The 12,875-nt window shown below is 42.6% G+C and overlaps 1 protein-coding gene across 1 annotated transcript in view; it reads right to left on the reverse strand.

The window, feature by feature from the left end:
* MTOR (mechanistic target of rapamycin kinase) overlaps positions 1–7,199 on the reverse strand; it is a 187,749-nt gene extending 180,550 nt beyond the window's left edge. Inside the window, exons 1-4 of the mRNA XM_007942626.2 lie at positions 7,118–7,199; positions 4,365–4,540; positions 3,621–3,729; positions 2,659–2,891 (exon numbers count right to left, since the gene is read on the reverse strand). Of these exons, the coding sequence (XP_007940817.1) occupies positions 2,659–2,891; positions 3,621–3,729; positions 4,365–4,526 (504 nt within the window). The 5' untranslated portion in view covers positions 4,527–4,540; positions 7,118–7,199. The remainder of the gene's footprint in view (positions 1–2,658; positions 2,892–3,620; positions 3,730–4,364; positions 4,541–7,117) is intronic.
* Positions 7,200–12,875: the final 5,676 nt, after the last annotated feature.

Below are 12,875 nucleotides of genomic sequence, written 5' to 3' on the forward strand. Positions count from 1 at the left end.
AAGGAAAGGTTTATCTATGCAAGGAAATTTTCTTTTTTGGTTACCACGGGTGGGAGGGGAGGTTAGGGAACACTGTTAGATAGGTAGAGATAAGTACTGATTTGGGTGAAGAGTAGGGCAATGAACCAAATGTGAGTGATCAAGATGGTGGCATTGAGGAAGAAGATGACACAGAGAGGTATATGGGAGGTGCAGACAACAAAGAAAAACCCTTTGGCACATACAGTACTACACTGTCAGTGAAGGCAAACATGGGTATACGGGTGGATAGATGGGTGGACAGGCTGAACGATTAGGTACGTCTATGCAGCGGGGAGTGTACCCAAGACCATGTATAGGATTGGCAGACAATCGTTCTACAAGTGTATCTGTATGCTCCGTAAGAATTCCCAGGTGTAAACTAGAGCTGACAAGGGACAAGGTTGTAGTCACTTCTTGGTCACAGCCAGTTACCCAGAGGGAGTGAGTAGTTGGACCTGTGGGCTCGGAACCATAGTTGCAGGGAACATCAAGCTCAATTGGCATAACATACTATGCAAAACATTGTTCCACCTCCTACTTTGGCGAGTAGCAACTGGGAATTTAAAAGCTTGCAAGCAGCCATCTAGATGCAATGATAGGTCTCTCCTCGTCCAGAGCAAAGAAGAATGAAGAAAACCAAAGATTCATGGGAACAATTAGTCCAAGCAACTGGTACACTATGCAATCCTCAGCCTATATGACTATGAGACCAGAAGAACTAGATGGTGCCCAGCTACCACTGTCGACCACTCAGAAGGGAATCCATGTAGGAGATCTTGGATAGAGTAGGAGAACAATGTGGAACAAAACTCAAAATCATTTGGAAAAAAATAAAAAAGGGACCAGGTTTGCTGGCCTGATAGAGCCTGTGGAACCACTGAGACTATGGTCCCTAGCTGCCTTTCAGGTCTGGAATTGAAACCACTCCTGTGGCTTCCAGTCAAATAAAAGATAGCATATGAGCTGAACATTTACACTAGGTAGAGACACTCCTTGGAAAGAATAATCATGGGAGAATAGAAGGGCTGTGTATGCACAGGGAGACAGCTCAGGGGGCAGGAGTGCATGGAGGGAAGGACACAGGGAACAGGTGGCTATGGGGAAGAAGTGAGAGGGGAGCTGTTGAATTGTGGGAAATCGTAGTCAGTGTCATGAGACAAAGTGTATTTGAGCTGCTGTATGGAAAGTAAATTTGCTTTGTAAACTTTCACCCAAATCACAATAAAAATTAAAAAAAACAAACTAATTTGCTATGTAAACTTACACCTAAAGCAATAAAATTTTAAACAAACATGCAAACAAAAATCCTGTGGGGCAGATGTACTCTGTCCTATGGGGTCACTGTGAGTCAGAATCAACTCAATGGTAGTAGGTTTGGATTTTTGGATAATGAACTAGCTTAGAACTATACTGGGAAGATAGTAAACGTTCAATAAATATTTGCTGAGTGAATGAATAATCCTGTTTAATGTTTAATCCTATTATTATTTTCATGTCATAAAGGAAGAAAGTGAAAATCAGAAAGGTTGCCCAGTGACAGAGTTAGCAAGGAGCATAATCAGACTGAACCAAGGTCCAAGTACCCTTCCTCTGGTACCGTGCTTCTTTCTCATAATGCTGCCTCCTAAAGGGGGAGCTGACTGGGGAAGACCCGACTAGTGCACAGTCACTCCCAGATTCTCCCTCTCAAGCAAAGAGTCTGCCCCATCTCATGACCTAGAATCCCAACTGAACAAAGCAGCCTTTTTTAGGACGAGCTTCGAAAAGCAGCAAGAATGTGCCACTGAAAGATGAGGATAAAGAGTATCACTTGCCCAAACGCAGAATGGCCAATGGGGAAAAGGAAAGATTTGGCAAGATACCAATTGATCAACAAATAAATAGGGAAATAAAAAATAAATAAGAAAAGGCTGGGAGAAGGCAGATCAACTCTCTGGGCAGTGAAATTTCCCACTTGCCCTGGTCCTCTCTTATCCCAGTACTTCTGTATTCCCACAGTTACACAAATCAAAACAAACAAACAAACAAACAAACAAAAAACTCACTGCCCTCAACTCATAGCAGCCCCTCCTTAGGTTTCCAAGGCAGTATCTCCATGAAAGTAGATTGCCCAATCTTCCTTTCGAGGAGTGGCTGGTGGGTTTGAACCTCCAGCCTGCTGGTTAGCAGTCAAATGCCTTAGGCACTACACCATCAGAGGTCCTCCCAGAGTTACACAAGACAGGCCTTAATAAGGATACAGAAAGCATTATACAAATAGCACAGCCATCTGGGGCTTTGTAAGTCTTTTGGCTTGTGGCTTCTTCTCTTCCCTATGACTGAGTGGTATCTTCTGCTTGGGAAGTAATCGTGATTCTAGAAAATGAGAGTTCAAGATAAGCCTTGTGCTTAGGGCTCTCTCTTCAAGTGACAATAAAGAAGATAACTTTAAATTTCCTTTTCAGGTATTGAGTTCAAAGGCTGAGAGATAAGAATTCAGGACAGAACATAAATATGCTAAGAAACACAACACCTTTTCCTGGAGTGTCCCCACTAAGGTCTTTGCCTTTCAGAGACCTCAGCATTTTACAAGAGGGACCCTGACACATTACCATCACTCCCTAAGCCTGGCTACATTCCTCCCTCCCAGGTACTCACAGCTGCATGTCTCCGGCCCTCATTGCGGTCAGCACCCAGCCATTCCAGGGCTCGCTTCACCTCAAACTCCACATATTCAGCAGTGAAAGTATCCCCTGCCATTGCGAGGCGGCCAATGGCCTTGGATGCCATTTCCATAACAACTGGATCATTGGAGGGGAGGAGGTTGCGGAGATAATTGGCAAATCTGCCAATTCGGGTGGCATTTCCCCCTTCTACTCCTATGAGGCTAGCTGGAAAAGAAAGGAGGCAAATGTGAGGATGGGGTATTTGCTGTTCAGGAAAGCTTGCTGCCTTGGAAAGAAAGGTAGTGAGTGACCCTGTTGTTTCACTGGGAGTACAGACTTCAATTTCCAGAATAAAAGATAGCTAAGAATACAGATAGTTTCCATTTTAACTACCAGATTTGCTATATGTGCCATAACTACTTATATAAAGTAACATGATCTCATTTTAGTATCATGTAACTTATTTTCCCAGGCAGGAAAGGAATTCAACTTGGGACTGGAAATAATACACAGAATGCACCATCAGTCTTTAGAAGTTGAAAATTATCTACCTTTTATTAATTATCCCCCAATTCAACTACTCCATTCTTAAGCCCTGCTCTGCCAAATCCTGCTAAACACAGAAACCAGAACCTAAAAGCAGCAACATAGAATAGTGGAAAGAAAGTGGGCGTCTAATCTCAGTTCTGGCAAACTGCCTGGCCTTAGAAAAACAGGGCCGAGACTCAGCTTCAATAACTGAAAAATCTCTGCTTTGCATACATCCCAGGTCTGTTGCTAAGATTAATACATGTATGTCTAAGTTCACGAAAAGCCACAAACTCAAAACAAAGAGTTCAAACAAGTATGAACTAAGCATCTATTAAGTGGCAGACATGAGGTACAGGTGTAACGGACACAAAGAAGAGTAGATGCTTATTCGTAGTTGTTAGTGTTACCAGAGATGGTCCTTACCTATGGCCAAGATGCCACCTTTCCTCTCATTGGCATCGGAGCTGGAAACCAATTCAAAAATGTGATGGTTCAGCTGATCATAAAAGCGGGTAGACTCTTCTTGACTCATCTACAAAAGAATACGTGCTCAGAACAATTTATAATATTCCCCTGGTGGGAGTAAGGATAGGGCTTCCATAGACTAGGAGGACCAAGCAGTAGACAGCATGTACAGTTCAAACCAAAGAAGACAAAGTTCCTGCCTATTTCTAACATTTTAAACTCACAACTCATCTGTTCATTAAACAAACACATGCTGTCTACTACATGGCAAGCAACATTCTGTCCTAGGTTCTACCTAGTACCAGGAGTACAAGGATGAACAAAGCATTTTCCCTAACCTCATGTTTGTTCTCTACTTGGAAAGTCACAAGCTATCAACTTTCCAAACCCACCTCAAACACTGTGGCACAAACTGAGGATCTGGTATGTGATGGGGAAAAGAAAAATTAAGAGGTAATTTCTACCCTGACCCCTAACACGTCAACACAAACACATGAAGTGCCATCGAAATGTGAAACTGCTGCAAAGTAACCCACACTTTCAATGGACAGTACGTCAGAAAGGCAGGTGGGTGCCTTTCTGAAACAGAATCACTGTATTTTCCAAATCTTCACTTAGCTATCAAAAGGATCTAAAACAGTGGACAGTACATTTAGCTCAGATACCTCCCAATGACTTGCCCCTAATCACAGAAGTCCCAACCTCTCGGAGCTCCATGGTGACGTAGTGCTGGAGCTCCTTGGCAGCTTTGGCCCTGATCTCCTCATTGCGACTCTTCAGGCCACTGGCAAACTGCTGTAAAACGCTCACATTGCTGGATGTGGTAGTAGCTGTGGTGGCAGCGGCAGGTCCGGTTCCAAGCATCTTGCCCTGAGGTTCTTTGGAGAGAAGCTTCCTTTACTATCTGGATAATGAACTATGATGATGAATTTATTGGCCCTAGTTCCTGAGCACAGATCTTTACCCAGCCCATGTCAAGTGGAAGTGGAAGATTCAAAAAAGGTTGGGAGACCACACTGAGGAATATGCAGAAAGCCTAGAAAACATTCCTGCAACAGTAACTGATGTTTAAAGGGGACAGCATAGCAGAATGGGTCAAAGTGGGGGCTGTGGAGCCAGACTAACTAGGTTTGAATTCAGTTTCAAAGTTAAATAGCTTAAGCAAGATACTTAAAATCTATCTCACTTTCCTCAACTACAATAAACATGAGGATAATAGCACCTAGCTATTAGGGTTGATAGGAGGATTTAAAAACAAACAAACAAACAAACAAAAAACTCACTGCCATTGACTGAGTTGGATCCAACTCATAGGGACCCCTCCTTGGGTTTCCAAGGCGGTATCACTATGGAATTAGACTGCCCAACTTTCCTTCCAAGGAGTGGCTGGTGGATTTGAAGCGCCAACCTTCTGGTTAGCAGTCAAATGCCTTAGGTACCATGCCACCAGATCTCCTGATATGAAGATTAAATGAGTAAAAATAAGTGCTTAGAATAGTTTTAGGCACACGGTGAGTCTTCCATAATTGTTAGCTATTATTCATCATTATTATATGCACATAAGGAACTCTGGTAGCACAGTGCCTAAGGCATCTGACTGCTAACCAGAAGGTTGATGGTTCAAACCCAACAGTCACCCCACAGAAGCAAGACTAGACAATCTACTTCCCTAAGGATTTACTGCCTCTTTACCACCTTCTCGGAAACCCAATGCAGGTTGCTATGATCCGGAATCAACTCATTGGCAGTGAGTTTGGTGTTTTGGTTTTAAGGACCCCTGGTGGCACAATGGTTAAGTGTTCAGCTGCTAACCAAAAGGATGGTGGTTCGAACCCACCCATCAGTTCCGTGGGAGAAAGACCTGGTGATCTGCTTCCAGAAAGATTACACCCAACAAAAGCCTACGGCGCAGCTCCACTCTGTCATGTGGGTTCACTATGCATTGAAATTTACTCAAACGGCACCTACAACTATGTATGTGACTCAGTGCCAGGTACTAAAGGTGGGGAGGTAGGGAGAGAATAAAAAGTAACTAAGACTGCCTGTTTCCTCAAAGAGTTCAATCTAAGAGAAAGACTATTATTACTCTATAACAACACTGTTCAGAAGAATATAATTCAGGCCACAAATGTAATTCTAAACTACCTAATAACCATATTTTAGAAAAAGAGGTAAAAAGAAACCTGTAAAATTAATTTTAGTAATATAGTTTATTGAACTCAATATACAAAGTATCATTTCAACATCACCAATATAAAAAATTAATATCGTTTCCATCATTATTATTATTTTGCATTAAGTCTCCAAAATCCAGTGTATATTTTACATTTACAGCCATCTCAGTTTGGACGAGGCACATTTCAAGTGCTTAACAGCCACACGCACAACTAACAGTGCAGTTCTACAGAACATTAGTGCCTTCAGTGAGAGCTAGAAGAGACAGATTAGCTCTGGAGATCACTCGTTCATTTAATTCTTCAATTATTTACTGTCCCTTCCCTCAGTGAGGTTACAATCCAATAGGAAATATAGATAATCAGGCAACCAAAACAAAACTGGCCATAATAGGGCTCAGGGCAGACTGCTATGGGAATAACATATACTTATTCTAAGTACGTCCAGATTAAACTATAAAACCAATTTCTCAAAATATTATAAACGCACTTGTGAGCCACAAAGAAAAAAACCAAGCCATAGTTTTGAAAAACTTTCAAATATTCCAATGCCGAGATTGCTTTAGGAATGTCACCTTTTACGGGAGAGAAAAGCCAAGGATCCCTGATGAAAAAACTAGTACGGGGTGGGGGTGGGGGGTAGGGAGTGTCGGCAAAGAATTGCCATTCTCAGTTAAGAATTAGTGTATTTTTACAAGGTCTGAGTCCCACAGACCATCTGCTCCAGGGTGAATTCAATTAAACTATTGGAATTCAAATGCCCTACGGGTCTTGGTGAGGGCTTCAAGAAGCCCGTTAAAGCTGGGTTGCTAAAAGTAGGGATAGGTGCGGGGGAAAAGCAAAGAAGATGAAACTCAAGGATGGAACCGAACTCCGGGGACTGGGGCCCTGAGAGGTCTTCACAGTGGAGTGCAAGGGGCTGACATTGAAGTCAGTACTCTCCGAGGCAGAGGGTATCTGATTTGTAGGTGGCTTCGAAAAAGGGGTGACTGTAACGGGCAGGGAGCAAAGGGGCCTCAGCAAGACCGGAGCTCATGAGCCGGTCTCCCGGGCGCCTGGTAGGCTGAAGGGTCAGACGGACTCCTGGGGGCCCCGGAGGAGGTGGGCGTTGCCTCGCCGGGTGAGGGGTCAGGGGCCTAGGCGACGCCAAGTTGGTAGGACCGGGACGGAGGGGATTCCACGTCCCCGACGGGCGGCTCTTCGAGGCCCCTACGGACCAGGCTGGCCGGGGTCTGGCCATTCCACCGCCTGGGAGGGGTCAGTGCCAGGCCCCAGACTCACCGCGCGGCTTCGGCTAAGGCCTCAGCTGCCGCCGCCAGCGCCGGTCCCACCACTTCAGGTCCCCGATCCCACCACCCGCCTTGCCCGCTGTCCTCTAAGCCGGGCCGGGTGAAGGGGGCGGGTTCCCAGCCATGAAGACCAATAGACAGGCGAAAGAAGAAGATTGGCTGGAACACAGACGAATAGTAATGAAGGAGAAGTGAAGCTTCAGGACCCGGCTTCTCCAGGGGGCGTGGACTGCTCAAATAGACAAACCACACGTCCAGTGGTAGGCAAAAGGAGGCTGAGGTCCACTTGAGGAAGCCAATCAGTGGTGAATTGACTTCAGTCACTTCCAGGCACATTTCCGGTGTATCGCTGCTATAATTCCCCTCTATATGGGGTTGTGGTCATGCCCAGTGCGCTCTCTGGGTACCGCGGCAAGAGAGGAGGAGGAGGAAGACGGAGGTTTGAGACCTCACAGTATAATTCTGAGACTAGCATGTGGACCTTGCCAGCGCCTCGTAATTACTGGAAATGTTGAAAATGTTGTTATACTTTCTCACTTTTCAAACATTTTTTAGCTCACAAGATCATTCCCAAGAAATCATAGCTAATTTTTATTTCAATAAACTGTTTTTAAATAATTTTACTTTTATGGGGGGGGGGGCTGGGAGGGGAAATTGCCAAAAAGTCAAGCTGGATTCAGAAGAGGACGTTGAATGAGGGGTATCGTGCTGATGGCAGATGGATCTTGGCTGAATGCAGAGAATACCAGGAAGATGTTTACCCGTGTTTTATTGACTATGCAAAGGCATTAGACTGTGTGGATTATAACATTATGGATAACATTGCAAAGAATGGGAATTTCAGAACACTTGTGCTTATATGGAACCTATACATAGACCAAGGGGCAGTCATTCCAACAGAACAAGGGGATACTGCGTGGTTTAAAACAGGAAAGGTGTGCATCTGAATTGTATCCTTTCACCGTATTTATTCAATCTGTATCCTGAACAAATAATCCAAGAAGCTGTACTATACGAAGAAGATTGGAGGAAGACTCATTAACAGCCTGCAAAATGCAGATGACACGACCTTCAGTATGGATTACAACAATTCAACTTAAAACAAAAATCCTCACAGGTAAGCAACATCATGATGAACAGAGAAAAGATTGAAGTTATCAAAGATTTTATTTTACTTGGATTCACAATCAACACCCAAGGAAGCAGCAGTCAAGGAATCAAATGATGTAATACATCGAGCAATTCTGCTGCAAAAGACCTCTAAAGTGTTAAAAAGCAAAGATGTCACTGAGAACTAAGTGTGCCAGGTATTTTCAGTCAGCTCAATATGAATGCAATTGCTGGACAATAGGAGCTCTGGTAGCATAGTGGCTAAAGCACTTGACTGCTAACCAGAAGGCTGGCGGTTCAAACCCACCAGCCACTCCTTGGAAGGAAGGTTGGGCAATCCTACTTCCGTAGTGATACTGCCTCGGAAACCCAAGGAGGGGTCGCTATGAGTCGGGGCCGACTCGACGGCACATAACAACAACAACAACAAGCTGGACAATGGATAAGGAGGCGCAAAGAAGAATTGATGAATATGAATTATGGTTTTGACAAAGAATATTAAATATATCATGGACTGCCAGAAAAATAAGCAGAAGTACAGCCAGAATGCTCTTTAGAAGCAAGGATAGTGAGATTTCATCTCACATACTTTGAACATGTAATCAGGAGGGATCAGTCCCTGAAGAAGAACATCATGCTTGGTAAAGTAGAAGGTCAGTGAAATAGACGAAGACTTTGGATGAGATGGATTGACACAGTGGCTGCAACAATGGACTCAAGCATAACAAGGATTTTGAGGATGGTATAGGACTGGGTGGTGTTTCATTCTGTTGTACATAGGGTTGCTAGGAGTTGGAACAGACTCTGACAACTAAAAATTTTAAAAGCAGTGTTATTTTTTTAAATCCTCTAAACAGTAGCAGAAATGGAATTTCACTACATGTTTATTAATTACTAATTTCCAAACAGCTTGTATGTTTACCATTCAAATTTCAAAATAAATAAGTTCTATGAATGTATTATATTTGTGTAATATATATACACACACACACGTGAAATATTTATATATATATATATACACGTTGTTGTTGTTAGGTGCCGTCGAGTCGTACCTGACTCATAGCAACCCCTCCTTGGGTTTCCAAGGTGGTATCACTACAGCAGTAGACTGCCCAGCCTTCCTTCCAAGGAGTGGCTAGTGGGTTTGAACTGCCAGCCTTCTGGTTAGCAGTCAATATGTGTCTGTGTGTGTATAAAATGAAAAACATTCCTACTTCCTACTCCTGTCTCTTACTCCTTTAGGTTCTTGTGTGATGCAAATGGTTTGCCCTCCTACTAGCTGAAAGGTTGGGGGTTCCAACCCACCTAGTGGCTCCAAGAAAGCAAAGCCTAGTGATCTGCTTCTGTAAAGATTACAGCCCAGAATACCATATGAAGCAGTTCTACTCTAACACATGGGATCGCCATGAGTCACAGCCAACTCAGAGGCACATGACAATGTGTATCCATCTAGAGTTTCTTTATGCAAATATGAATACATATTTTCTTATATTATATACACTGTTCTGCCCTTTTAAAGTTTTTGTATATCATACAGGTCTTTCCATAATATATATACAAAGGTTCCTCTTTTTTTATAGCTATATAGTACTCCAATACAATAACCATTTAAATAAATAAATAAATAAGCCTGTTGACATGGAGTCAATTCCAACTCACAGTGACCATATAGAACAGAGAAGAATTGCCCCAAAGGGTTTCCAAGGCTGTAATCTTTTTGGAATAGCCTGCTATATCTTTCTCCTGTGGAGCCACAGGTGGGTTTGAACCACCAATCTTTCATTTAGTAGCCAAGTGCTTTAACTTCATGTCACCAGAGCCCCTGTTAATAGACACTTGTTTCTTTCCACCTTTGTGCCATTAAAACCAAAAACAGTGTGTTTGTGTGTGTGTGTGTGTGTGTTGTGTGTGTGTGTATATATAGATACACACACGTATATCTCGAAGATTATTAGTGGTTATGAGGGCACATAACAAATAACAGGTAGGAGGGAGGTGGAAAGGGGAAGTTTTTGTTTGTGGGGCATTGAATTTATGCTAATGGTGGTGGAATATTTAGGAAAAGGATAGCAATGATGATGGCACAATGTGAAAAATATCAATGTCCCTGAGCTGCAAATGTGGGAAGTTAATGTGGCAAATGTCTTGTCGTGTGTTTTCACCACAATAAAAGTGAGAAAAAAAGTGCTGTGATGAATGCTCTTGTGCGTATATCATTTTGTCCTGGGGTAAGTATATCAAGGTAAATTCCCATAAATGGAATTGCAGGGCCAGAGGGCAAATTAATGTGTAGCTTTGATGGACGTTGTCAAATTGCCTTCTATAAAACTCAAACCCACTGCTATCGAATCAATTCTGACTCATAGTGACCTTGTAGGAAAGAATGGAACTTCCCATAAAGTTTCCAAGGCTGTTAATCTTCACAGAAGCAGATTGCTGCATCTTTCTCCCATGGAGCAGCTGGTGAGTTTGAACCATCCACCTTTTCGTTAGTAGCGCAATGCTTTAAGCACTGAACCAGCAGAGTTCCTTTGTCCTCTAAAAAGGAGGTACCAACTGTCACTTTCATTAGCAATATAAGAGATTGGTACCCATTGGCTGCTAAACTAAAAGGTAGACAGTTCGAACCGGAGAGAAAGATGACACAATCTGCTTCCTTAAAGATTTACAGCCTTGGAACCCTCTGGGGCAGTTCTACGCTGTCCTATGGGGTCACTTGAGTCAGAATTTATTCAATGGCAGTGGGTTTGGTTTGGTAAGATGTGACAATTTTCTAATTTTTTTTTTCTGTTTTCTAATTAGCAATCAAAGTTTATTTTATAACAATAGCAATCAGTGTACATGTAGGTCTCTTTTCAGTTTACAAACAACTTCTACCATTCGGTTGCCACAGGCTTGATTCCAAGTCATTGAACTGTATTTTCAGTGGCTGAACTTTTTTGGAGGTAGATCACCAGGGCTTTCTTCCAAGGTACTTCTGAGTGGACTCCAACTGCCAGCCTTCTGGTTGGCAGCTGAGCACATTAACCATTCGCACCACCTAAGGACTCCATATTAAAATAATAACCACTATTTATTGAGCACTTACAATGGATTCAAGGAGCTCTGGTGGCACAGTGCCTAAGGCATGTGATTGCTAACCAGAGGTTGGTGGTTCAAACCCACCAGCCCTCCATGGAAGGAAGATGAGGCAATCTACTTCAGAAAGATTTACAGCCTTGGAAACCCAATGAGGGTCACTATAAATTGGACTCAATTCAATGGCAGTGGATTTGGTGCTTTTTGGTACAATGTATTTGGCATTTTGTAGTGATTAAATGCAAGTTGGAGTCAAACTAACTGAATGTGAAACTTGGCTCCAACACTCACTACTTGTATGAACCTGGGTAACTACTTAATCTATGTGAGTATTTCCTTATCTGTAAAACAGAGAATGATAATAGTACCTACTTGGAAGGCAGTGTTGTGGGAATTCAATGCTAATACATGTCACGTGCCTACAACAGTATTTGGCACATGTAAACCATTAAATGCTAACTATGAGCTATTTCTGAACTTGTCTATGTGGCAGATCATATTGTTTCAATTTTATACATGAGTAACTTGAGGTACAAAGAAGTTGTCTCATAGAGTTGGTAAGTGATGGAGCCAGCATTTTAATAATCACTGTTCCTTTCTTTTGTCTGATTTGGTAGCACAGGGCACTCAGGTTTAGCCAGCTTCAAAAGCCCATGCTCAGCGGGGAACTTGTAAATATTTAACAACCAGCTCTGAGAGTGGGCGGCCATGTGTGTATATACAAGGCAAGCTTTTGGAGGATGTAACCAGTGAAGTCATAATTCTATGTTGTCACTGTCTTGAAATTCTGAACGACTTTTGAACAAAGGCCCAGCATATTTATTTTGCACTGAGCCATGCAAATTATGTCTTCATTCCTATGTACATGTCTATTGTATGTATATTATTAACTTTACCAATAGAAAGGGTTGTAATGCACAACTTACAAATAATGATAAAATATGCAATGTTCTTTATTGTAAATTCCATACAGCTAACTGATTTCACAGAACACTTCATTGATATTGTGTAGCCTGTCTATGATTGCACTTGACTAATGAGTTGTTCCAATATGAACATTGGGTGATATTTTGGCATGTCAAGAGAGAGATCAGAACTTTACTCATTTTTCAGTAACTTGAGTGACCTCTTTGCTGAATAGTTTTCAGATACTGGAAGAATATTTCCTCAAATTTTTGGTCTGATTCACAATCTAAGGAGCCCTGGTAGTGAGATGGTTAAACACTTGGCTGCTAACCAAAAGATCAGTGGTTCGAACCCATTCAGCAGCTCCTTAGGAGAAAAGATCTAGCAATCTGCTCCTGTAAAGGTTACAGCCTAGAAAACCCTATGTCATATAGGGCTACTAGGAAGCTCTGGTAGCGTAATGCCTAAGGCACTTGACTGCTAACCAGAAGGTTGGCGGTTCAAACCCACCAGCCACTCCTCGGAAGGAAGGTTGGGCAATCTACTTCCGTAGTGATACCACCTCGGGAACCCAAGGAGGGGTTGCTATGAGTCAGGTCCGACTCGATGGCACACAACAACAACAACATAGGGTCACTGTGAATCAGAATTGACTT

The sequence above is a fragment of the Orycteropus afer genome, unplaced genomic scaffold (assembly GCF_000298275.1).
Source record: "Orycteropus afer afer isolate SDZICR_OR568_19922 unplaced genomic scaffold, OryAfe1.0 scaffold00094, whole genome shotgun sequence".
Classification (NCBI taxonomy): Eukaryota; Metazoa; Chordata; class Mammalia; order Tubulidentata; family Orycteropodidae; genus Orycteropus; species Orycteropus afer.